This window comes from Lonchura striata, chromosome 4A (assembly GCF_050655825.1).
Source record: "Lonchura striata isolate lonStrDom1 chromosome 4A, ASM5065582v1, whole genome shotgun sequence".
Taxonomy (NCBI): Eukaryota; Metazoa; Chordata; class Aves; order Passeriformes; family Estrildidae; genus Lonchura; species Lonchura striata.
The window spans coordinates 7035667-7063663 of NC_140742.1; the positions used below are offsets into that span (position 1 = coordinate 7035667).

General features: G+C 38.6%; 1 protein-coding gene across 6 annotated transcripts; it reads right to left on the bottom strand.

Moving 5' to 3' along the window:
- Positions 1-365: 365 nt before the first annotated feature.
- Positions 366-26420, bottom strand: PHF6 (PHD finger protein 6). Of its 6 annotated transcripts, none has more exons than XM_085570927.1 (11): positions 26256-26420; positions 21204-21383; positions 20923-21024; positions 17733-17866; positions 17387-17430; positions 8035-8198; positions 7714-7857; positions 6422-6526; positions 5402-5535; positions 4671-4800; positions 366-3071 (listed from the first exon to the last, which is right to left on the bottom strand). In XM_085570927.1, exons 2-10 carry the CDS (start codon positions 21339-21341, stop codon positions 4671-4673), a joined length of 1095 nt encoding a protein of 364 aa, XP_085427053.1. In that variant the 5' UTR covers positions 21342-21383; positions 26256-26420; the 3' UTR covers positions 366-3071. The 6 variants fall into 6 exon arrangements, with proteins under 6 accessions (XP_085427053.1, XP_021404036.1, XP_085427050.1 ...); XM_021548361.3 differs by having other exon boundaries at positions 366-4381; XM_085570924.1 differs by having other exon boundaries at positions 8035-8201.
- Positions 26421-27997: the final 1577 nt, after the last annotated feature.

Sequence of the window (27997 nt, forward strand, 5' to 3'; positions counted from 1 at the left end):
CTAGAAGAAAATGAACCCTATCCCAGCTGAAACAAAGACATACTCTGCATTCCCTTGGTCTCTTAGTCTAAATTAATTCACTCATGGGAAAAAAAAAGTTCTTGAAAGGTGAGAAAGGGAACCTCCAGCAAGTCAGTCACTTTGCATTAAGCAGTGGTAAACCCAAAGCAGCTTACCCAGTGCAGAGTTAGGAACAGAGACACGCAGAGTTACCACCAAGTGCCACACTGTAAGCGTGATGCCTTCTCACCTCTCTCCTGGTAATGTTTTCCAGGCCTGTAACCTCAATCGGAAATACTGCATTTATGCATTAAAATGACAGCTTCAAAAGTGATACTTTTGGAAAAAGGACAGATATGCAAGCATGGAATTCATAACTCATTTATTGAATATATATATGCAAGGATACCAATAAAAAGAAACTAATACTGCAAACTACAACTTTGGAAGTAAAGCCAATATAACAGGAACAAAATATACATAACATTGTAGATAGGAATGCATTTACCCTCTTCCATACATTCCTTGTCTTTACACCTAATGTCAATATATGCTAGAGCAAAAGCTGCAAACATTGGCCTAACCTGAGTGCTTTGACAAGCAACAGCTCTCCAGGATCCGTTAAGGGCTGAGATGTCACTGCAGACTAATGGCTGTGCATACATATGCATGTATAGGAACTGCTTCACCAAGTATAGAAATCAAGGGCTGTGTTCTGTTTTTTCACCTCCATCACTAATATAGTGGAATCTGAGTCTGGTGACATGGAAGAAGAGTTACTAATTGCTATCATGCATTTTCAGTTCTCTTCAGATTAATTTAATCTAATGAGGATTAATTTTCTTGTCAATCTGATTCAGCGTATTAATATTTTTGGAATGCACTGATTATCACCTGCCAGATAAGTCTGATATTTCAAATAAATTATCATCTCTTCATTTTTCACTCAGTTTTAGCATGAAGTTCGTTTTCCTATAGGCAGGAGTAAGAGGCAAACTCTCTTCTGTTATACTACATTTTAGGGTCAGATTTGGCAGGCTCAAACCACGGTAGATCAGCACAGCTCTTTGTACCTAAAGCTGGGATGTTGTGGAGTGTAGGTGTGGCCCCTACTGGAGCCTTATCACAGAACCTCCTGTGGAGCAGCCTGTGCTGAAGGAGCAGATGTTCTGCTCACCTCATGCTCGGGAGCTGCACTGACACTGATCCAGCCCTTTCCCCCTGCCCTGGACAGCACAGCCCACTGCTCTGGGGTTTCACCTCGGGACACCAGCTGTATCCTCAAGGTATTTGAACAGGATCCTTGTGATGCCTGTCCTTCCTTGGCACAGTCCTTCTGGGAATAGCAGAACCACAGATCTGTGAGACCACAGTGAGTTGAGAAGATCTCTTAATAAAGAGGTGCAGGGAGCTGGGGAGAAAACTCCCTTCTCAGAGGGTTCCAGGCATCTTAAACAGCACACAATCCTCTTGTGAGCAAAAGAAATGCCCAAAGGCAAAAAGTAACAATAATAAAATAAAATTTAAAAAATTAAAGTGAAACCAGTTTTTAAGACAAGTTTTGTTGAATTCATGACGTTGAATTCTCTGATTGTGAGATGAAAGCAGAAGGTGCCTAGTAAAAAAAAAATCTCAGTAACGAATTGACTGTATTAATTTAACTAGCTAATTTAAACATATCTAGTTCACCTATAGAGCACTGTCATTACTTCTAACATTTCTGGGAAGGCAGTAGATGCTCCAGAATAATCTTCAATATATGCTTGCAAAGATTACATTGCTTTAACAAAAAAAAAAAGAAAAAAAAAATCCCAAAACCTGCAAACCAAAACAAACCCCCAAAAATTCAGACAGACTGTCTGAAATTCCAAGCTAAAATACACATAAAAAGACAGTAATGGCAGTATTTTGTCTTTTAAAAAAATGATGTAAATGTTATATACTATGATACATTGTCATGCTTTTTAAAACTACAATTAAGGACGTAAGAGATGTACAGTAAATACACTGCTGAGGTACATTTCTTCTAAATATTAACACCACACCAGAATTACTCCCCAGCAGGTGATGCTACTTGGGAACATATAAATACAATTTTTACATTGTAAGGCACTTTTACCCAGCATACATGAGTTGAAGTCAGTTATGACAAATTTGAGGCTTGTAAGAAAAGATTTTTGCTTTTGACTTTGTTTCCATGAATTCGGAATTGATGACAGTTTCACCAGGCCATTTCAGCACTCAGGGGTAACAGGGAAACCAGCCACTCGCTTTTCTGCTACCCAAAGGTAAAGTGCTGTTCTGGTTCTTTGAGGCAAGGTATGGGTTAATTTATCCATAACAGGTGAGTTATTGGACTGAATATTATACTAAGCCACTGACACATGAATTAGAGCTCAGTCTCAAGTACAGTCAGTATGCTGGCAGATCTACCCCATGCAAACTTAGTTAAATACAGTAGCTGCAAACAAAGTGCCTTTTTTCCATGGGAGGGCCATGGCTGAGGCACAAACTGAAGCAATTTAAATATTGAAGGATGCTATTTTGCATTCTAATACTGTTCTGAGTGGCTGAAAAATGTTCCATGTTCTAGGAGAAACAAAACACCTTGATAGACAATTTCAATAATCCATCTGTCATTGCAATTCAAGTCACGCTTTTAATTTTGAAAGTTACAAATACAAAATAAAAATGAGCAATGGCATCATGTTTAGAGCAGTAACTGAATATTTTCTGTACACAGCAATATTTCTTTCCAAATGGGATTATTCTCCAGGAAAGCAAACAGAATTGATTGAATTCTAACAGGTAAAATGTTAGAAACTCCAATATACAGTAATTGAGTCCCTCAAGACATTAAGGGAATGCATAAGAAGACAAATGACACACGTTAAGTCTTAAAAATACATGTAAAAAATGCTACAGAAACTCATGTTACAAATGAACCGTTTTTGCAATACCAATCACAGAAGAACTGTAGCAGTTTATAGTCAAATCAGTGTCTTTTGCTTGTTTCCTTCCTTCAAATCCAGAAGTTTTGTTGGGAGTTCAGAGTGAAACAAGTCAAAACCCTAAACAAACAATAAGGTGATACAGTAGCAACAGACAAACATGTGGACTAGATTCAGCTTTTTGGTTTTATTTAGCAAGTCTGAGGATGTGCTTTAACAGACCAATTGAAGCCAGTAGCCATTAGAAATGACAAGGTGTTTTGAAAGCAGTCAGAGGACTGTTCTGTTAGGTTTGGTATAGCCTAGATCTGAGCGTTCCCTCAAGGAACATCAAATTCTAGCAAGTAGAATTCTATGATGTGATTGTTGAGTTGACAGAGAAAGGAAAAAAAAAAAAATCACTAAAACAATAAGGATGATACGCGAACTTTCCCATATAGTGGTCATATGATTAAAAAATAAATACCAATCTAGCAAAAAAGGTTGTTTCCTCATTCTTCTTACAGAATATGGGACCTTTATGCACATTCTTGACAAAACATGAAGTGTTCCACACAACAGAGAACACCTGAGGTATGGACGTCAGATATGGTGGCTAAATTCCATAGTGAGTTAAGAGTTGTAACTCTCTGAAGTAAAAGAGATTGGGCTGCAAAGTCCAAACATTTGTATAGTAGAGTTTTAATCACACTTGGTGAAGTGTTCTTTGTAAATCAGGACACAGAAAGAGGTGGATTTTTGGGGAAAGAATGAACTACAGCCCTTTGGCATGAGTTCTAAAGCTCACAGCTCAGAACCAACAGCTGCTCAAGTAAATCTCCCGCAAACAATGCCGGGCGGAATGAGCAATCACAACAGGAACAACCTGAAATGTTCAAGCGTGCTTCGTGTACACTGAGTCCTTTCCTACTGGGTGCTTCCCAAGCAAAAACAGCACGGCTCTGCCATGTACAGCCTCCGGAACTTGTGCAGGAAGAAAATGCAAAATTCACAAAGTACCAGCTTGTTGCCATCACGGACTTGTCCAGGTTGTTAATTAAACTAGCTAAGACCTTCCCTCATTGTGTGAATCCACTAAACAACTTACACATTCCAAATCTTAAAGTTTTTATTCAGTCCAGAAATATAGATCTTACTTCATTTCAATGTCTGCCTTAACTTTTGACACTGTACATATTACATATCATTTATATAGTGTTTCATTTTTTCCAGACACTGCAGACTACAAACTACATAATATTGACATGTAAAACTCTGCCACTTACTGAAGGCTCACACACATGAACGTTTCAGGCAGTTCAATGAAATTTCTAACAGAGTTGGGTAGTAAAAAGTTACTAACCCTTTTCTGATTTTTAGAAAACAATTTAAAAGAATTAGTAGTTATGATGTCTTAGCCATTCCCAGTTCTATAACTCTGTCCCTTGAACCTGTTTAAAAAATGATGAAAACAATAGTAAATTTAAAATCATACAGAAAAGCATTTCACAGCTCTGACATTACACCTACATTTAGCAATAGAAATGAGGGCCTCCCTTCTTACACTGTTACAAAGTCAGCTGGATTTAAAAAACAACAAATCCTCCCCATTCTTCTACAGTATGCCAATAAAAAGTACTCTGCATACACTAGATTTAAATACTTCACTGCAGTAAACTACATTAATTGTATATTGCGTTTCAGTCTTGGTAAGAGATCTGTCAGGAGTAACTTCCATACCTAGTTTCCATTGAGCTGCTGCTGAGGAATGTCATTATGGTCAGTGCCTGATTTGCCACGGCTTTTGCTTTCTCTTTCTTCATCCTCTTCATCTCTTTCATCATTTCCACTATGGTTTTTACAATAGAGTCTGGCACAATAAAAGGAACAGTGAGGATATACACTAAAAATATCCATCAAAAACTGACTTTTCTCTCAATTAGTTTAGAGATGTGCTACAAGTAAGTTACAAACTCTTGAATCATTTACAGCTTCCAGTCAAACTGAGAAGGAAAACAAAGTTCAAGAGCAGCCAACAAAACTGTGACCAATCCCAGCTTTGCAGAACTGCCTCTCACTGCTCAGCGAATGCCCTCTCGTGGGCACAGAGCAGCAGCTCAGCTGCAGCTCTTCAGGAAGGATGCCAAGTTGTGGGGTCCAAAAAGCCCCTGAAGGAAGCTACAAACACATCAATATAGAGGAATCATGACATCTATTTTCTTGATCTAAATTATAGATTACTGGAGGAGGAAAATGTAATACAAGTCAAATAATTTTCTCATTTCTGCTATTTACAACAGTACAGAAATTTTAAATTAGCTGAGTAACTGAAATGTTCCATAAAGTAAATGAATACTTAAAAATACCATTTTAAGTTAAATAATATCCTCTTTTTTAAGAACGTATTGGCTAGCCAAGTTAGGCAGAAAGTGTCATGAAATAGTAAATTCAACAATTACACAGGTCCTTACTTATAAATTCCTCGTGACATGTTCTCAATGTATTTAGCTTTGTCTTCTACTCCACAGTGGTAATGGTATGTTTTTATGCAGGCTTTGATTTCACACCCAATAGTAGCACCAGGCTGGCTGCAGAGTGTGCATTTCTGTGCAGGTGAACGAAGAGAACAGCAACATTCAGCATCTCAGTTTTTTGTTTTATAGTATTCAGTTTAGTTCTCCTCATATTTATAGCTAACATTTTGGAACAGAGTAATTCCTCTGGCAGATCATCCTTCCAATGAAAAGTTAATCAAAGACATGGTAAACCAGAAGCTGTAAGATACCAACCCACAAAAATATGAACACTAGGATTTACCTGTCTGTTGCACAGAAAACTGCTACATGATTGTAAAACATGTTCTTGCATTTCCAAGGCCATTTTATTGCTCCTGAAGTTAGTATGCTAATATATAGAGTCTTAAATTATTTTTTTCAAGGAACAATGTAGCTAGTTTTTTATTCCCTCTCTGATCCCCTATAAATTTCTTAGCACTTTAAAAACATCCTGACTTTTAATAAAATACAGTGTAATGTTTTACCAGCATCCCCATCTCTGAGATCTTAATATGTTTTCCTACTAAAACACCAAAACAGTTGGAAACACTGGTTTGTTTCCAATTGTAGAGAATATATTCACTGTAAGAACTGCATATTCTCTAATTTTATGTGCAGCTCCACACAGTGTGTTTTTAGTAACACAGGTCCAAAGCTGTTACTCTCTTATAGCTACAGTATGACTAATATGAATCATATGATTCTCTGATAATAACAGTTATGTACATTGTCATAAAGAATCCCAAATACTGCAAGCCCAAACACCACTAATATTAGGGTGATTCCTATCTGGCTGCCCTTCCCACAAGTAACAATATATTTTAATTTTGTGTTTAGAAAAAGATGGAAAAGATTACTTCATAAATGGAAGGAGGCAGAACTATACAGGACTTAGCAGAATCACTAACACATTCACCACATTCTGCAGGTACATACCATTCTTTTTCCTCTCTTGATTTCTTGAAGTACAGTTTTGATATCAAAATCACCAAATTCTGCCCTTGAAGTTGTTGTTAGCTGGACAGTGCCAGAAGAGAACAACTGTAAAACAAGCAAGTAATGTCACATCACCAAGATGTTTGGAAATTTTTTCTTTACAGGAATAACTGAGCATGGAACATCCTGTTCTGTGATGTCAGACAGCATGTGCTTTACCAACAAACTAGGAAAAACCCTGGGCTGAGCAATTAAAGCATTTCTTCTGATCCCCACCTAACTGCTTTAATTAGAGCTGTTGTTGCCTTGGAAAAATTTATTTTAAAAGACAGAGGAGTAGATGAAAAATAATTATAGGATGAAAACATAAAGTAGCAAATGGGAAATACTATCAATTACACTACTCAACTTTTTAGGAATATTCCATTTCCTTCCCTGTGACATGTATGTAATTTAGGTTCAACCCTAATGTCAATACAGCTGTGAAGTCCTGAGGGATGAAAATGGAGAAGCACCATCCCTTCCATCATCATCCTGGTATATTCAGCTTTAACTGCCTTAAAACTGAAGTTCAGGTAGACAAAGTAAAAAAGAGCTTCTCTAGAGAGTAAGACTCAAAGCTGCTGGCACACACCAGCTCTCTGTTTAGTGAGGCTGGATACAGAAAATCAATGAGTAGCTCCACAGATTGCCTGTACTATTTATTCATTTTGAGGTACAACATGAACCAGTGAATTTTGTTACCAAAAGTCCCACCTCATTCATGGCACTGTCTGCTCATGTTCTTTGCAATTAGATCCTGTTCAGGCTGACAGTTCTATAAACATGATCATCTAAATGCAAGAGCTTTCTAGAACTTCCATATCCCACACTCTACTTAAGTCACACAGACTGAATCAACAGGTCAGCAAATGAACAAAGTTCATGGACTCTTCTCAGATTGTGCCTGAACGCCTGCAAAGATGTTTTATTCTTGGAAAGGATTCTTTTAGCTAAAACTGTTTTCCTTTTTAAATACTTCATATGCATTAAGACACTAAAGGAGCATTTTTAATAAGCTAAAGCATCTCCCTGAGCTAATTCCATCTCTTAGCATGAAGCCAACTTTTATTCATATTGCCTGCAGTGAAAATAAATGAATTGCTCACTTTGCAACACTTCAGTGCTTAAGATCATCAGCATACAGACAATACTCAGCATAATTACATGTGAAGGTCCTGTATTAAAATCCAAAATAGTAATTCAGACAAAAGTCACAGACTAGATTGGTTAACAACAATAATGTTACTTACCATGCACTTATAGTGTGCTGCAGCCTTTTTGGCATTAAATATATGAAGCTTTCCTCTAGCTTCATTTTCTTCTTCACCTGCATGACAGAATCCACATTTAGGTTTTGTATCACTGGGGCTGCTTCTGTGGGGAGACCTGTCTCTCTGAAAGAAAAACATTTTACTAAAATATACTGCTGGGATACAAATAAGGTTGCAATTTTAAAAGCCTGTGGCCACCAGCTGGAGGCTCAGACAAATGCAAATTTTAATAAAACTTATATTTCAGAGAAGAAATATGCAATTCTGTCTTCTAAGAAGTTTAGCATATTTACTGCTTACATAGGAACTGCTTTCTATTTCATCTGTGCCGTGTGAGGATGTAGATCTAGTATCTTCTGATTGCCCTTTTAAATTTGTTTTTCTTGGCTTTCCCTTACGACCCCTCCTTTTTCCTTTGGGAGGTGAAGGCTCCAATTCATGTTCATTGATATTTTCTTCTAAATCTGCTTTAGAAGTCAGAAAATATAATTAAATAAGATTCTCCACAATTTTATAAAAAACAAACTAAGGAAAAAAACCCAAAAAAACCCAAAAAACAAACCCAAAAAACCAAACACCAAACCAACCTAAAATCCACCAACACCAGACAAGAAAAATCACAACCTGTATTTTCCAAATTTTGGTCAGAAATAAAAATAGCACCTTTTCCCCATTTATTACAAACATGCAACTGCAGATCCTGAAAACATTACTTTTTATACGTCACATAGCTCTGCATCTTGACAACATGAGAAGGTTTAGTGTTTCTTCTACTTTCAGACCTAAAATGTGTCCTCACATATACATCCTCACCTTCACTGAAAATAACATTCATTTAATCTACACTAAAACTGGAAAGTGTTTTCACCCATGAAATATGCTAATAATTTATTAAGCTTCATAACTCCAATGTAAATTGCCCTTGATAGTATGCCAGTGTACCCAAATAATACCTCTCTCCTTGCTTTATCAATTGATGCCTGTTGACTTAAGAAAAAAGTTCATCCATTGGGTTATAACATCAAGCTTTTAAAATTGAAAAGTATTTTGCCTTCAGTGAAACAAATCTACAATTTCATGTCATTACAGAATATTTTAAAATCTGCAGCTAAAACCAGCCTGCAGTTTAGAGGAAATCATCCCCACTGACAACATCCCATATCAAGTATTTACAGACTATTTGGAACATAAGAACACATTTTTTAATACAGACATGCCAAAGAAGCCTGACAAGTTCCTTTGCAAATGTCAGTTGAGCTGTGAATGCTACTGTGAATGCCAAGCCTTTGGGCACACTGTCCTTTGCACAACTCACAGCTCTAGAGAAGATAACAGATCAGTTCTGCAAGATTAAGATTGCTTCCAGTAAGATCTAGTTAAATTTTATCTGATAATTACATCTAACAACCAGCTCTGTTCAGTACCTAACAACTTTCCTACTCAGAGAAGCAGCCTCTTTTTTTCCCTTTAATATGTAGCACCCACCCCTGCTCAAACCACAAACATATTTCAGCAGACTTGTTTAAAGAACACGCACAGACCCTGCTGAAGGACTTTTCTTCTCAAAATCCAAACCACAAACATCAGTAGGAGCCTCCAAACAGAAGAAATGGTAATGAGAAAAGTTGGAACATTCACTTGATGTTTACTGTGATACTGTTTTAGTATCCAGATAGGAGATCTTAGCATTTAGCTGGAGACTAAATGCTGCCTTGCCAGCACTCATCTTTCTTACCTATTATCACATAAATATCCGATCACATTTCTATCTTGTGGTAACAGTGACTCAACTGCACAAAACTTGAAGTCAAAGTGCTGAACATATTCCACAGCCACCAAGTGGGAACAGAAGACAGCTGAAGCTCTGGCCCAGCCTGGCACACAAGGACATCCAGTTCAGCTCCATCTATTGTACCTGTCACTAATCCCCAAAAAAGCTACAGCTTCTGCTCAGTTATTAAGGAAGGACAGAAAACTTATCCAAATGTATCACAACAGGTTATACTGAAATTCATACAGATCTGCAAATTATTTTGGTTTAAACTTACAGATTATACAGCTATATACAGATTTGCCCAAGTTGCTACTAAGACACATCAGTCTGTCTACAACATCCCTATACTTCAATATATAAACTACTCTTTTCTAATTACATGTCAGAAGCACCATTTATTTTACTCTGAAAAAAACTAAATACATGATGACACAGATTACATAATGAAACAATACATTTTACATTTTCTTCTCAGTATTTCCTACCTAACATTATTTTTCCTTTGCCACTTGTTAAACTCCCCAAGCAAGATAATGCAATTCAGGTATTAACCTCTTAGACAGCATATAGCGAATTTTATTACAATCTGAGAACCTCTTTCAAAAAGAAATCATTTTATCTTGTTAATCATATGAACTCTCTACTGAATATTCAAATAAATTTGTGAATATTTTTATTTTTACTATTTTTACATTTACAGAAATCATAGACAGTTATGTTAGAAAAACAGTCTTACAAGTATGTGACTATTGAATTCATGACCCTTTAAATGGCATCAATAAGAAGTTAAAAATATTCCTTTCAAAATAATTCACTTCCCTACTATTTCATGAAGCATAGTCCATTCACTGCCATTCCTTATTTTTTCCAAAGCTCCTTGTCAATTTTGTCAGTTAAAATGCTTTCCACCCCAGCCCACCCTTATTTTCTACAATTACATTAAAGCATGTCCTGAACTCTTTACTTACAAAACTAGAAGTGAGGTATAATTGCTAAAAACCATGCACACCTTATGAAAACCAATTTCTTACAAGTGTCAATCTCTTCATAGAACAAGTTCTTAAGTGCTGTTTTTTAGTCTATAATTATTAGCATATTTAAGATTTGAAAAGTAAAAAATGCTGTATTTTTAAAAGATAGTTTCAGTGTAAGATAAAAAACCATGAAGAACACACAGCTTTCCTTAGAGGAGAACCCCTCTTCCGTGCTCAAAACTATGACTTACAGAGAAGGTCAGACATTAAAATCCAGATGCTACATGACACCCCTACACTAAATACAATTCCTTGAAGATTTACATCTCCTACTTCAAGTGATGTGGACCTACAGAGTAACAGCACCAAGATGTGAGGATGTGCTCTACCACATCTGTCCTCCAAGACTGATACCTCAAATATTAAAGCTTCTCGCGTTTTTACAACACCTTGAACTCACAGAACAGAACAGGGAGATTTCTGTAACCAGCTGTCAAACACATCTGCCCTGGAGGGTCTTCATGTTTAATTTACAGCTTGGTGGGTGCCCTAGCCCTCCCCTCAAGCCCACTGCCAGCTTACCCTGTGTCCCTGGCATCTGATGGTTGGGTGTTTCCAACTTCTCATGTCAGCTTGAACTAAGGAAAACACAAAAAGTTGTTCAACTCCTCCCTGGCCAGGTGATGTTTTATCATGGATATCACCCATCCTCTGAGTCCCCTGATATTCCCTAGAATTCCCTCTTCAACTAGCCCCCATCCCATGTCCCATTGCTGCATTGGTTTTTAAAATCATGACAATTTTCTCAACATAACTTTAGACAGTGTTCTAAGGAGGTTTCTATGAGCTTCCCTCTGAAGTTCCCTAAATGCTATATCTGAAAAGAGCCCAATACACAACATAGCCTGAAAAGTTGGAGGTAAGGGTAGAAATCAAGAAGAAACAATCTACATTTTAAAAAGCACTTTGGAATATGATATTGTAAATTCAGATGAGTAGCAACAAGCCCCTAATTTGCATTTTAGAAACCCATTAGCAGTACAAAGTACCACAGAAGGAACCCTGGCAAAATGCTGTATTACATCAACTGTTAAGAGGGAGATTCAGCTCAGAGAGAAATCTAAAATTTCTCCTTTGATCATGACTAGAAGGAAAAAGAATCAAGATGTTTTGCTGTTTAAAATAAGGCTTGGCAGAGAAGAGGAGATATCAGTGAGATATCACTGATCCATACTGCATCAGCTTGAAATACACATGGAACCCCTTTCCAAAAGCCAGGTTAAAGCAAAGTAATAAAGAATTAAGTTATTTAAAGGTTGTGAAAGAACAAGCAAAAAGAGGATGTGTACAATAAATATGGCTCTATTTACATCCTACATTACCTTAAACAGCAGAGTAAGAGAGCCAGAAAAAAAGCAGGCTGATTTTGTATGAGGAAGATAAAAACTGAAACTACTGGCAAAATATATTTGCAAGTAGAACTTGACTTGAAAAGAAGCCAAAGCATAGAATGTTGAAGGGGCTACATAAATTTGAAATCACACATATGCAGGTAAAGTTTCACAGTGCATTTGGGATAAAAGAGAAACTAAAATTTCAAGGAACAAAATCAATTTCTTAAGATTTTTAGAAGAGAAATGGAATATAGCAGAGAAAGAAAAGAGTACTTCAGCATGCTGGAATAAAATCTCATTAAACTATGGCTGAAAGCAAAGAAACCATATGAGTCAACATAATTGTTTTAAATTGGAAAGAAACATAAAAAAAAAAAAAATTAAAAAAAAAAGAGCCTTATTGGCCCAGCAGTTAATCCTAAAAATGTGGATGCATCTATATGCAATAATAAGAATCAGGGACTTGCATAAACCCCTTGCAATCAAATACAAAATCAGGTAAACTAATCATGAAATAATAGTAGTTTTTATCAGCAGATGTTGTGAAATTAACAACCAAAATGTTGAATATTTTTTTGTGTTATTTTTTTCAATGGAAAAAGAATAAATTACATTAAACACATCTAAAGTAAGAACAGCGAGGAAAAAATTAAATTACCCCTTAGGTCCTGCCATATAGATAATGCCACACAGATAATAATATGTTTTCCACAAGCCCCAGATACTTCAAGGAGCTGATGACTCTTGTCCAGAAGTTATTTGCTATGAGGTACTTGAGATTATTTCTTTAATTAAGTATATTTAATACATAAAACCAATAAATAGTCCTTACTAACCACACAATTTAAATGCATTTTAAAGCAAAGAAGCACTGGCAAAGACTGAAGACAGATGAAGCACTTGGCTTATTTGCACAATCACAAAACTTATGACCACTGGTCTGATGAATTTGTTGAGTAGCTCAAGCCTCTCTATGTAACACCTTGCCTAGATGGGAGGGAGAATCAGAACACCACAGGACAGCTCCTCAGACAGGACAAACCACTCACCACATAACTTTTACATTTTTTCTTTTCCATTAGCCATGTGGTTTTCCATAAGAAAACCCTGGTGTGATGTTTCTGCACAAACCCTCATTAGTCTATAATGGGACACTGCTAATTCCCTGCCTGGACCAGCTGTTCCTGTGGGAACACCAGGTACACATTTGATGCCACACCCAGAGCAGCAGAGGAGACACACATCAGACAGACAGCACATCAGGCTGAGTTAGCAGAGCCCAGAAGACTTCCTCACTGTCAAAATCAAAATGACCCCAAACTGCAACATTACAGAAACATTTACACCTGACTTTTACTGCAAAAAATGTGAGGCCAACCTGTGCTAGGACCAGTGCTACAGAAAATGCAACAGGGAACAAACACTACTTGAAAAATCCAAAGATTAATCAGAATGTTACCTAGCTAGAATGCCAAAAAGTTGCAGATGCTTTTCCTGCCAGTCTGTGGTCTTCACAGCACTTTGGGAAAGTACTCAGTGCACTATAGATTGCAGTGTCCCTAAACAGGTCTCAGAGAAATATCACCCTGACTCAACTTACTGAGCAGTGTGAGAGGCAGAAATTCCATGTCTGATCTTTAGAATGACATTAAAAGGATGCTAAAACAGGGAATCTCCTTATTTCCACTGTGGAAACGTAGCTCCCCGAGGCTTTGAGCACAGCTACAACAGAAATTACAGACATTTTATTTTCTGACCCCACAGTTCTCAAGCATCTGCTTTAAACATTAATAAGAGAAGTCACACAGCTTTGTTAGTTTTTGTCTTACTACTGTGTAACAGATGAAATTACATTCTAATCTTAGTTTATATTAAACTGTTCCTCTAATCTTAGTTTATATTAAACTGTTCCTCATCAGCTGAATTTGTTTTAGATTCAACACATCAATCAGGGCAGCCCCACCTGCAGGGAACTGAGAGAGGCCAGTTTTTAAATTTTTCAACAATTATTTCCAGTACATTGGAATAAATTCCAACAAACAGCTCTAAAACATTACTTCAACAATACATCATTCCTCAAAAAGAATAAATGCAATTGCATCAAACTGAACAGTAATTCAACTAATGGTTAGCTGTGATCATTTGAAAGCACTGGCACCAATTCCTGTAACCTATTAGGTACTGAAAACTTAAGACAGCTTGCCTAAAATTATGAATTAAGCTGTTACCTGAAGTTCAGTTGTTTTGTTAAATTTGTAACCAGCAAGGCAAAATCTTAGATGTCCTTCTTCCAGTTAATGGGAACAAAGCACAGAAAAATCACTCTGAATTACACAAAGGAAATATAGGAGAAATATAGTTTTCCTATTCTATGTCACCTAAATACCAGGCTAAACAGATAAATTAGATAAACCAATCTGTTGAAACAGATAACAAATTTAAGAGCATACTACTCTGCTGCCATGTTTCACATTTTCATATTCAAAGAAAGTAGAAGGTAGTTCATCAAGTCCTGTCATGTGAAGAAAAATTAATTCCCATTACTCATTAATTTTGTCTTATTGAGTGGATACCAAGTCTGATGAATCCTGACACCATCTGAATTTCATAACAGTAATAAAAACATCTGTGAAGTCCTTCTTATTAAGTCTTAGCAAGTAACTTAATTCCAAATACGTCCTCCAACATTATTTCCATTCAGCCTCAAGAGATTTTGTCTAACTGTTATTAAGTGTTTAACAGAGTCTTTTTAAACTTGAACTTGTAACTAAAGTGCATGAGCCAGATCTCAGACTTGGGCAAGTATGACTCCAGAAGCATCCATTTTCTAGGGAAGGGAAGGAAAAATTTCACTGTTATGCAGCAGTGCTGCCTACAGAAAAGAATTCTGGACAAACCAAACTCTCCTAAAAACTCTTTGAACACCTACTAACATAAGTGACAGAATAAAAATACTCGGAACAATTAAAATATGGATACAAAATACTGGAGCAATTAAACCTGGATATAAAGAACCAAGCATCAGAACCCACAGATGTTCTAAACTGACCAAGAAAAAAAAAACGCAACAAATTAATAATAAGAAAAAATCCCCAACCAAAAAGCAGTCCAGAAAAGGAGCAGTTAAGTTTCCATCAAAAAGGACCGATGGTTCCAGCACCTCCCTGCACCCACACTGGGTGACAGAACCACAGATAAGCTTCAACTGTTCTGTTAGCAGAACACTGCTAAGCAAAGATTAATGAAAATGAAACTAAAACAAGATAAAAAAACCCTAAAATAACACAATGTTAACATCTTGTTTCACTGCCTAGTCTAGTCACTCTTCTCTGCCAAGTCCGTTATCTGGTTTCACAACCACCATTCTTTCACATTTAAATGCCTCCTTGACATTCACATTTTCATCAAGAAACAAACAAAAAATATATATAAAGCTTAATCTCACCATCCAACACCTTCCAGTTGTCATTTCACATAGCAAACTTCAGCATTTAAGTATTAAGGGAAAAAACCTCCCAAATCCTTCCTGAAACTCTGAAAACCACCCTGTAATTTCTGTCTGCTAAAGTTAACCAGTGTTCAATGTAGCAAAATACCACTGCTATGGAAATTATTTATAGCATTGTATCAGGCATATGCAATATGTATTTCTACTTTCTTTGATTTAAAGGAGGTCTATCACAAAAGAGCCCGAGCTTCTGCCATTATCAAATCCACAACTGTAAGTAATAATTATTTTACGGGAAAAGTTTCCAAAACTGTATGGACTAAAAAGAAGACATTTTTCTTTGGGGAAGAGCACTGGGTGAAATTTCAGTGAAATATTAAATAAAGAACTGAAAAAAAGAATGAGAAGTATAGCTACATATAGCTCTAGAAGTGCAAAGCTATTTATAGACATGTCAAGCATGACAGAAGGAAATATTTCAAACAAAAACAAATACGAGCAGAGTGCTACATAAAATACAATCATATTCTTTGACTCAGCAATTCTAAATGACATTGAGGGTAGGAGAGAGGAAATACACAAACTAAGAGGCTGTTTCTATGAGTCTAGATAAATGTTTTAATAAACTACCATCATCAACATATAATTAAAATTATATAGTTATTAAACACTGATTTTCCTCACTACATCTATATAAAATTTAAGTATTTGCTGTTAGAAAACAACACTGTAAAACTGAAGATAATGGTTTCTGAAAACTCTTAAAGATAAGCACAAGTTTAGATCTTGCAAGAAATCCCAAGCAGAAAAAGTAATCCATTGGTCTTGAGCCCCATGCAGAATTGCAGGCATTTTTAAACACATGTCAAACACTGAGACATTTGTGAGCAAGTACCGAAGATTATTTTAAAATATCAGTTAAAGAGATTAATCTCTCTGGACTCAAAATGTCTTTAATGTTCTGTGTCTGCTAACACACAAAGCAACCCCAAGACAAATACAGGATAAGATGGCCTGTTCTCCAAAGAGAAGAGGCCATGTTAAAATATCTATTTTAACACAGATATTATTTTTCTTGTTTAAACCCAGTAGGAGTAAAATTAGAGTTTCATATATAAGCACACAACAATAATTATGTAGATAGAGTAAAAAAGAGAAATTAATTTTCTTTGGTATTTTCTGCTGCCTTCAGAATCTTTCTGAACATTGAAATAACATCCAAACCTTTACCATTACCTGTAGCATAAAAAGCAATACATTATCTCAAAAATACATTTGGCATAGAGACTTAAGTAATTTATGAACTTTAATTTTCACTAAACAGTTGCATACTCTTCATTAGTTAAATCTGAGGACATTTCAGTTGAAAACAATGCAAGAAGTAAACTACCCGCCTGCTTACCAAAATTCAGAGATAGTAGAAAAAAAAGAAAAATACTTAGTAAAAACACAACATCACAAGTTGTTTGGAATTTTAACAGACCACACAATATATCTACATTTGTGGCATTTCATTGTTCTTTTCTTCAAAGCTACACAGCTTTAATAAATGGATCCATAAAACTTTTTTTTTTTAATCAATATGATTCAGAAATTTATCTGTAAGTGAACTCATTACAACCCTTTTCATTTGCTATTGGGTGTTTCTTTTTTCAAGAGTTATACTCTATTCACTAGTCCAAAAAGTAATAAATATTTAGGAACATAAGCAGTATCAAGAATCAGCTGTTATCTGACAAAATATATCAGATGTTAATATTATGAATACTTAACTAAATATAAGCCAGCTTCTTCCAAGAAGGGAATGTTTAACTTCTACTGAAACTTTGGTTTTATGGAACATCATATCTTTTGAACATCCTAAAATTTATGGTTGAGGTTTTTCTCCACCTCAATCAGTAATTTTTAGAGAAAATACAGAAATCAGATGGACTTCCAAACTCATTGTTTCTCAAAAATATGTAGTTCTAATTTTTACTGAAAACATTTATATTCTCCAGAAAAATTAAATTTAACCAAGTATCTTTCTACAATGGGAAAAATTTATATTGAATAATTTTACCTTCAGAGTTATGCGTAGTTTTCTTGTGTTTTCGACATAAAATCCTATAAACAAAGTAGTTGAAAACTGTCAAGTCAGTCACGAATCACAGATTATTTACTCATCTTTTAAATTTAAATGCCAGTACATTTTTCTCCCACTTATAAGACTCACTGATACACAAATCTTGCAGTGAAAATATGCTTTTCTAGCACATCACTATTTTGAATGCCACAATCATATTTAGAATTTTTTGCAACAGTTTTGTTTAGATTCCAAAGTGGGGTTTTGTTTTGCTTTGTTGTTTTTTAACAAAGAATATAAAATACAAATTACAAAATAAACATAACAAATAAATAATAGTTACATGTAAATGCCTTGTGAAGGTTTCTCTCTTATCTGAGCTTTATCATGCAAAGCACAGTAGTAGTGATATGTCTTGTGACACGTTTTCACATCACAGCCAATGGTCGCTCCAGGACAGTGGCACAAAGAGCACATCTAGAAAGGAAAAGAAAGCACAATTCATGTTGCTTTTTGTTTAGTACTTCTGAGGTTAAAAACAATACATTTACCACTCCCGGTGACAAAACAAATGGATTTATGCACTTGGTATTACGCTTCCTGCTCCCAGGTGTTTTGCAGTTGTTTTTTTTTTTAATTAAGACATTTGTTACAAGTGTGCAACAGTGCAATAACCATCAGATGCATTATCAACACAACCACCATTATCAACTCAATGAAGAAAATAAGTAATTTAATTCTGTGGAATGTATCTAATGAAAGTGGCACAGCTATTCACCTGAATATCCCTCTCACAAGGACAGTCTGTTTGTACCAACCATTTCAGAAAAGTAAAAATCATAACTGTACCCGTTTGATTCTGAATTATATTATAAAGACAACAGGGGAAAAAAAAAATGACACCCATTTGAGAATGAATCCTGCAGTCAGAAATACTGGTAACCTGCAAATTTACCTCAGTATCAGCAGCTAACTTTACTTCTTTTTCTACAGTTATGTCCTAAAGTCCTTTCCAAAACACTGAGTTTAGTGAAATACTTGGTAAACACAATTAATTTATTTCAACTAAACTAAATTTTTCTCTTATATTGCAAAAAAAGATTAAAAGTGGGGCTGTTGCTTTAGTCTTCTTTCCCATTAATTAATTCTTCTTGTATCAGGCACACAGATAACAGCAGCTATCTAAATTAGCCATTTAAATTGCACATGGTCCTTCTTATACTGTGGTAGGAAAGGAAGTAACTGACAGTATCACAAAATTTTTCTTTATTGTTCTCTACTGACTTAATAGTCTCCAAAATCCCAGGATTTCCTATTAAACTCACCTCCCAAGACAACTGGAGCTTTTTCTTTGAATCCTGCATATTGCCAACACCCCCAAAAGGTTACAAACAATTCCAAATCTAAGTATGCAATGTAGGATATTCCCTACATAGATATATATATATCAATCTCTCTCTCTCCGTGGATACATTTTTTTCTCCACTACACTCATTTAGTCAAGTTCTCCTTGCTACTCTCGAATATGCCAAAATAATATACCACCAAAGTTACCAAATATACCACCAGCCTGTTTTTCAATTTTAACGAAGTCAACTGAACAGTAAAAATGTCAAAGCCTTGGATCATCTCCATTTACTCCTCTGCAAGCTCTGAAATGGCATGGTTATGTACTGTTGCCTAGTTGTTATCTAATTTTTATGGGCATTTAATCTCATAAATCTGTTATACGTTATGGTTTTATATATAATAATTGGTGATCAAAGTCCTTTAGAAAAGCCTAGGCTTATATATCCAGCCAATCAAGTTTACTCAGAACCTCCGTTTTTTTGAAAGCCAGAAATTACTAAAAACAAACATTCTTTTTATGAACAGCATGATGTGTCTGTAAAACAGAGCACACACATTTTATCCATGTTTCTAGTAAGTAATAAAATTGTAAAAAAAGTAATGAAGTTATTCCATTGGCGCATGTCTGCTGTCCAAATGGTCACTAACTCAAGTTATTTTGGGTATATAAGAAGTTTGATAAGCTGCAAATTAAGTATGTTCTTCAGAAAAAAAAAATAAAACTTTTCCATTCACAGATACTAGAAATAATACAGATAATTAAAATAATTAAGATATCAGTGACTTGTACTTCTAAATATTTAGATATCACAAGCTTTTGTGACTGGCCTACCAATGTTTGAACCTACCACCTCTTCTCAGACAGATCTATTACCATCAGAAGGTCTCTACCTTCTCTCACTGTCACTCTGGTAATGAGGTCCCCACTGTCAGAGCCCACCTGACCAGCAGCACCTCCTGAGGGAGGACAAATTGAGCCCAAGCCATCCAAATATTCACCTAACCCAGTGCTCTGAGGCTTTCTGCTGAATGTGCTCCCCCAGAATGGACCAGGCAAGCAGACCTGAGAGAAGGGATTTGGGCTAATGATAAACCTTTCCCTTAAAACTTCCCACATGCCAGTGGAGAAAGAAGTTCCTCCAGAGAGTGATTCAGAGTTGCAACTCTCTGCCAGCTACAGAGACAAGCACCTAAGCTAAGATCTAAAATTTTCCTGTATGTTTTCTCCAAAGAGGAACCAACTCAGGACTATGAATCCATTAGATTGACCAGATCCAGGTTTTTTACAAAAACCTGAACAAAGTGCCTACACACAGCTGGTGAGCTACAAGAACGGAGCCATTGCAATAGCAGGAACATAAAGAGATTCAAAAGCAGAAAGAGAAACCACCAAAGACATAAAAAACCCTTTTAAACCCTTTAAGAGACACAAGAATCAAGAAGTTTTTTTATGACCAGTAGTTTCATTTACTACCATGTTCTTTGGGAAGTCCTAATCACAGCATGAATGACTTGTGAACAGTTACTTGTTTCAGCTAATTAGAGCAAATGAAGTTCCCTGGATGGGAAAATATGCAAATGCAGTGCATGAAAAAGTAGATTATTATTATAAAACTGTAGTTCTACAATAATACTTTGGACTTCTGTTAATGGTCCAAGAACTGGTAAATATATAGAATGCTTTAAATAACTAAGCTGAAATGTTTTAATGTGAGGAGTGAACAGATCATCTGCTAAAATTATTTTTAAAAGAGCCTCACTCATTTCCCCAAATGGAAAACAATTAGTTCTAAATAAATAATTATTTTTAAAATTCCTCATTAATTAGCTTCTAAGAAATAAAAAAAAAAAGTCATTGCTGCTCAATCTCTTTAACTTGGTGGAGCTGCAAGACTACTGTACCCACATACCTCATAAGCCCTCTATATTCACAGCATTATTTTTTAAATCAATATAAAAGGAGCAAAAAGTGTATTTAGTAGTTAAAACTAGATTTTGGCAGTAAACCCAAGTACTGGTAAAAGTATGATAACACCCTTCCAGGAGCCTAGAATGTGGATTTCTTTCAGAAATCTAACAGAAAATATGAAATAGATTAAATACAGTGAACAACTTCCTTGCAAACTTTATGGAGGGTATGAAAATACTGTCTTCCATTTTCAAGAGCCAAAATAGGGACTTACCAGTTTTGTGCCTCTCTTTATTTCTTTCTGAATATCCTCAATAGAGAATCCACCAAGACTCTCATTATCAGTGTGTGAAGAAACCAGTGCAGATGAGAACAGCTACAATTGCAAAGACAAAACCTGTATTTTAATTTGTAAGGGTATAAGTGAAAGAGAAATTTACAGATATGAAACCCACCAAATTGCAGTGGTTAATCGTGTGTGCCAATTCCAATCTGGGCGGCTTTTCCACGTGTCTGCAGCGTTTTCCCGGCTCCATCCCATTCCCGGTCACTCACCATACACTTGTGATGTGCCGCCACCTTCTGGTTCTCCGACATCAGCAACTGCCCACATTCGTTATCTTTATTCGACCGACAGAACCCACACTTCCTTTGTCTGGAGGAGACTTTCTTCTGTCCGACTGAGCTTGTCATGATTTTAAATGACCTTACAATGCCACTGCAATCCTCTCAATGCTACAGGGGAAAAGAACTGCAATCAGCATGTTAACATCAACAAAAGGCATATTAACATAGCTTCGTAAATACAGTAGGCTTGGAAGTGATTTGTCCCTCTTCTTTATGCTACTTCAATATACTCAAATAAACAAGTGACTGGCAGGGACAGTACTTGGCCAAATTTTAATGACATTTTTTCAGCAAAAATAAAGCAGTTTCTTTATGCAAAAAAAGTTTGATAATTAAAATAAAACTTTGGATGCTAATACAAAAGCAGAACATGGAAAATGAATAAGTGGGAAATACAACAAAAGAATCATCAGAGAAAAAAAGTTACTGCAACTCATTTTTATAGTTATTTATTAGAGGAAAGGAATTTGTAGGAAAAAAAAATATATGTACATGCAATGAAATTCATGCTACTGAACTTCTTCAGAAACAGAAGCAAAGAAAAACACAGAGTCCAGCACAGCCTCCTGCACAGGTTTTGGCTGTAAAGGCTCACAAAGTCTCAGGGCAGATGAGTAAAGAGTAGAGATGAGATGATAAAATGCTACCATTTTTGGTATCAGAGGTATTTTGTGGCTACTCAAACAGCATAAGGAACAAAATTTTAGACACCTCTCAAAGGTGCTGCAGTGGAAACCTCTCTGTGACCAACAGTTAGTTCAGCAGTACCACACCAGGTTTCAGTCAGCGCACGAGAGCTGCTGTTCTCAGCTCAGAAAAGCAACTTAAACTCAGTATGAATCACAAACTTTTCATGTGATACGATAGCAGCAACACATTTTAAAATGTAACACTGAGGTCACAGTGCCCAACTCACGCAGACATAGCTTATGCAAAGTGAGAATACTCAATGAACGTACTTATTTCTTGGCTCAGTATTAAGAAGTTTGTGTTCATCTGTTTCTACATCTACCAAGAAGTAAAAAAATTATCTTCTTCAAATAGACTTTCTTAGACCTTTTTACTTTGGAGATTGAAGCCTTATTATCAGAATTTGCCACAACTGCAACAAAATCCTCCTCAGCCTTTCTCTTCATTTGACTCGGCTAAGTAAGAAAAACCAGTGTAGGGTTTGATATTTATGTTGAAAAAAAGTGTAAAATCCAGCCATAAATAAGAGAGCAGAGTTGCAAAACATCTGGACTGGGCTACAATGGCACAGATCTGCATGAAAATACACGGCTGGTCTCTGGAATTAGCACAGGCAGACCCGGGGCTCCCCAGTGCTGTCAGAAGCTCATAATGCTGGCATCACTCACTCCTTCCCTAACCGAAAGCAAAGGATCGTCCTCAAATTTCCCTCAGCGCGTCCTGCTGCTGACGGCCACTCCTGCTGCCTCCTGCCTCGACAGATTTTCACAGATCTTCGAACTGCTGGCCCTGCACTGTTTGCTGCAAAACTGCTCAAAAGGTGCCTGTCCTGTGCCCCTCGCCTCTGCCCTCCCAACAGCTCCATTTGCTTTCTCTTCTGACTGCGAGCAGTTCACGCCGCTGACGCACACTCAGAACAAGAATGCAAAGATTTCGGATCTTGCTGATTTGCACAAAAAATGTGCCAATCTGGATAAACTAGTCACACCCTTTTGCAGTGGCAATAGGGAGTCCTTAAGTGTTAAACACAAAAGAATTATTATACTGTATTCTTCTAAAGAAAAAAATAAAACAAGACTATTCTGTAATTCCTTCTGAGCAGAAAGAATGGTTCCTGAACAGACAGACAGACAGATATGTATGTATGTATGTATATTAAAAAATAAAAATCTGGGTAATTTTTAAAATTTCAATAACATTTGGGAGAAAAAAAGACCTACAAAAGACAAGCAGGAAGCAATATCACAAAGATTACTTGTTTACATCTCACATTCAATAGATCAACAGAAATCACACAGGGATGTTTAGAAATATACTAACAAAGTCATGTAAAAGGCAGAAGTTTTGGTTTTGTATAAACAGTTCAGTATATACACATACAATCACTTGGGTCTACCTGTTTCATTTTATATTCAGATAATACTATTAAAATACTGACCAATGATACCAGTTATTAAAAGGAAGATTAGGGATTTCCTTGTACACGTGCACAGGTCGTACTGACTCAGGAACAAGAATTACTAATAAAACAAAGCTGCCCTTCAATTTAAGCAGCAAGTTTGTATTTTAGAACATGAAAGTAATTCATAGCACACATAAAATTTTTAAGTGGCTCTCACCATATTTAATTTATAGGAAAAACAACTTTCCAAAACACAAGATTATAAAGAACCTTCTCACAGCTTGCTGCTTTCCACCTTCCAGCACACTACAGGCACATCACTGCAGCAGCACCACAACCTGACACAGCCTGACTTCCTCAAGTACTTCTGCATAATTAGATTTTTTAAGGCTCACAGCAAAGTTAAAAATAATGTCAATCTTTACTCGATACATGGACACTGTTTAAAAAAAAAAAAAGAGCAAATATATGTTTTTAAATACTTCACAATTACAAATAATTTAACACTTGAAAAATTATTCAAAACTCAAACAGGCCAAGAAGGAAATTCATGTTCTTTTCACCATCGGATTAAATTACACTGAAAGCATTTTACAAGAGTATCTAAAAGTTTTCTTTCCAATCCCACATTTCTTGTGGCTTTTTTTTTGTTTGTTTCACTGGGCATTTACACTATTCATACATTTTTAAAGAGTGCTGAAAAAAACCTTAGCATGAGAAACATCTATACACCTCTCCATAAATTGTATCTGCTTTCTCATAAATGTGAGAAGACACTACTCTCAGACCACTTTTCTTTGTGTCAAAATGCACTTATCCTGCTCATAAAAAAAAGAAACAAAACATGATTTTCTGAGAAAGATGAACCAAGTAATGCACCTACAGCCCCACAATTCTGAATCCAAGTACTCAAAATTCTGTTTTCATGTCTCAAGTTAAATCACCCAGAGCAACTAATCTAGTTTACCAAGTATCAAACTACATTTCATTGGAATGAGAAAAAATGCAACTTAAAAACAGCTCAATATTTTGGTTTTCCATGTTTAACAGGTTAACAAATGATTAAGAATTACAAAAAAAGTAATTATATCTCCTGTTGATAGAATCTTGCTTGTCAGCTTTGTCCAAGTCTCACAGACTGGATCACAAGGAGTGATGTACTGTGGAATCACTGGCTGGGAGATTTTCACTGTCTCCACCAAAATGGAACACACATACTACAGACACAAAGATTATTCCATACAGATCAATTTTCCATGGGCTTGATTTAAGAAATGAGAAGTTACATGTACCCTAGAATCACACAAGCAGAAATTCACTCAACCATTCTTCATCGAAAAGTTTGGGTTCCTTTGCATTCACATTTCTTATGTTAATACTGAAGAATTAAATGTGGTGCTTTCCCTCACAGCATCTTTATTTTATCTTTAAAGCACCAGGTTTTACACCCTCTTGTAGCTTCTGTGCTGCTCTACTGAGCTTTAGACAACAGATTTCCTAAAATAAAAGTGCAAGTTCAGTAACTCTCAGGCACGGGATGCCCTCAGTGCATGAGACACTGTTCAGCACCAAAGAATGGAAAGTAACGTGGACTCTAATTTCTATTTATTTCCCAAACATGTTTCAGAAGCCTAATTATAGTTAAAACCTCACCTGTATTTCCTACAAAAAATAGTGATCTCTACACGCTGCACTTGTAAAGTTTGTTTTGCTGTGTGACCTGTATGATTCCCAAACTATATGTCAAAAGATTAGAATTTTTATTTGTGAAGAAAATTTCAGACACCTAGGGAAAACCTGTGAGAAGTAAACTAGCTTCAGAAAATGCCACTGCAGATGCTGAAGTGGTTTGGTCTCTCAGGAAAAGCTACAGAGAATATCTGTGCTGATTTTTCCCGGATGCTCACTGGAGATACCAGAGTCACAAGCTTACAAGTGCTTCGCAGTTTCCCGGGTGGGACACTCGTTGTTGGAGGTTTATTTTGGAGAAGGGGGGAGTGAAGAAAAGGAGACAGGAAGTACCCTGTAGGGTTCTGTGGCTGAGAACCCAAATCACAAGTCTCACAGAAATTTTTATCCAAGAGTTACATTCACACAGCATCCTACAGTCACTATATAAAGTAGGATGGGAATTTATCCATGCAACTTCCTTAAAAAAAAACCACAAAAAAACCCCGAAAAAGGGGCAGACACGAGGGGAGAAGGGCAAACCCTCGAACGCCTAAACAATGAGAGCAGAGCAGGTGACTAGGAATGACACAGAGAGAGCCCGCGGCCAGGGAGATCTGGCAGACGGCGCTGAGGGATCTCCAGGAAAGTTTACATCCTCCCACGGGGAGCGGGAGATGGGCCGATAGCGGCACCTCTGCCGCCGCCTCCCCGGGGATCCGACGGGGCAGGACGGCAAATCCCGGGCAGGACCCGCCCGACCGCCCCGCGGGGCCCGGCCGGCACCGCCGGGGCCCGGCCCGCCCCAGCCGAGGGGTACCGGGGGCAGCGCGGGGGGACGCGGGCAGGGCGACCCCCACCCGATTCCATGAAATTTTGGGGGAAACGGGACCGGGAGACGAGGTGGGGGGGGCGGATCCTCCCTGCAAGGAGGGCGCGGGCCGGGGCGGGCGGAGCGAGCGGCACCGCCGGCCCGGGGAGGGGGCAGGGGGGCGGCACCGGCACCCGGGGCACCCTGAGGGAATACTGCGGGGTGCCGCGACCCTCGCGGGGCTGGCAGGGGCCGGCGGAAGCCCCGGGACCGGCGGCGGCTGCGGGCGGGCGGGCCCCGGGCCGGGGGCTGCGGGCGGGCCGGGGGCGCCGCGCCTGCCGCTGGAGCGCGGCGCAGCGGCGGCGGGGCGGGCAGCGGGCGCTCGGCGGGTCGGTCGTCGGTCACTCACCCGTGCGGCGGGCGGGGCGCGGGCGGAGGAGCCGCTCGGCACGGCCCGTCCCCGCTCGCGGGTCGCTCAGGGCCGCTCGCCCGCCGGGACCGGCGCGTTCATTCGGGGCTCGGGACGCGCCGCCGCCGCCGCCGCCGAGCGCACGCACGCACGCACGCACGCACGAGCAGACGCACGCACGCACGATCGGACGCACGCACGGCGCGCCTGGGCCGCGGCGGCGCTGCGGGGCGGTGTCCGATTGGCGGGAGCCCGGGGGTTAGGGAGGTGTGCTCGCGGCCTCCGTTGCGCACGCGCGGTAGCGCGCACGCCTTTCCCGCTCCCGGTTCCCGCTGCCCCCGCGGAGCTTCTCCGCGAGGCCGGGAAACGGAAGATGGGGGTGTGTGAGGAACAGCGGCTCTGCGCATGCGCAGCCGCCGCCGCCGCTTCCCCGCGAGGTCCCGGCGCGAGCGAGCGGGGCTGGCGGGCGGCGCGAGCACAGAGGGAGCGGTGCGCATGCGCTGCTCTCACCCGCAGCCGTTGTTTGTTGGGGGGGGGGGTACGCGGGAGTCGCGCTGCTGCGGCCGCGCAGCCGCAGTGCCGCGCGCGTGCGCAGAGCGGGCGGCGAAGGGCGGGCGGCGCTGCGGCACCGCGCGCGCGCCCCGTGGGGAGGGGGGAGCGGCGGCGCGCGCGCTCCCTCACGGTGCCCCCTCCGGCCCCCCCAACCCCGACCGCCCTCACGGCGCCCTGGGCGGAACCGAACGGAACGCAACGCAATGATCGGGGTTGGAAGATCTTCGCGATCATCAAGTCCAGCCGTCCATCCACCGCTGCCCCCACAACCCCTAAGCCGCATCGCTTAGCGCCACATCTAGGCGCCTCTCAAACGCACCTTTGGTTCCGGGCTGGCCGTGGCAATGCTGGGTGATGTGGTTTAGTGGTTTTGGGGTTGCGGTGCCCTGAGTGGGTGGCTGGATTTGATGGTCTTGACGGTCTCTTCCCGCCTTGACAATTCCATGATGCTAAACCACATCACTCAGCGCCAGGTCCAGACATCTCTTAAACACCTCCAGGGACGGTGCCTATTCCAGCACCTGACCACCTGAACATCATCATCCATTTTACATCACAATACATGGATGTTTTACACACTTATCCCTGCCATCTTCTTTTGTTCGTTATATTTTATCAATTAATTAATTAACTTTATTAATTAAAATTTTCTTCATTTATTCCCAGAAGCTGCTGCATGTCTTGAGGGAAACCTCTCCTTTCTCTTTGGGGTTCTTTGGTGTTTACTTATCAGTGAATGTTTATCAGCTGTTGGAGAGGGAAATCAAGCCATAAAACAATTGCTTTGAGTTTTGCCTGAAAACAACTTTTCCAGTGGTTGTGCTTTCTTCTGAAGACAAAAATACTTCTGAAGACAAAAATACTCTGAATACAGAGTATTTTTGTTCTACTCTGGCAATATTTTTGTCCTCCTTTGGCACAAGGAGCTTTAGAGGGTAGCATTTGAAAATACAACATAAAAGATGGTGGTGATGGTTCTTTGATTTGGCTGCGGTTGAAATCAGTGCAGTGCCAGGTGCTGCTGTATAGCCTGGGCACCTGTGGGAGGAAAAGTTTTCAGGTGAGAATCCTACAGATTTAATGTTCAAGAACAAGGCTGAGAAGCAAAGGTGTGGAGCACGGGCTAGATGTGGAGGCTACAGTTTGTGTACTTTATCAGAAAGTGACATTTAGTCCTATTTTATTCCTGA

What these genes read in the sequence shown, in the direction of transcription:
- PHF6 (XM_085570924.1), bottom strand. Translation starts at nt 21,341, where the DNA reads ATGACAAGCTCAGTCGGACAGAAGAAAGTCTCCTCCAGACAAAGGAAG. An exon ending in AACTACGCATAACTCTGAAG is followed by an intron (nt 8,202 to 17,386) that starts GTAAAATTATTC and finishes TGACTTCTAAAG; the next exon opens with CAGATTTAGAAGAAAATATC. An exon ending in TCAAGAGAGGAAAAAGAATG is followed by an intron (nt 5,536 to 6,421) that starts GTATGTACCTGC and finishes TCACCTGCACAG; the next exon opens with AAATGCACACTCTGCAGCCA.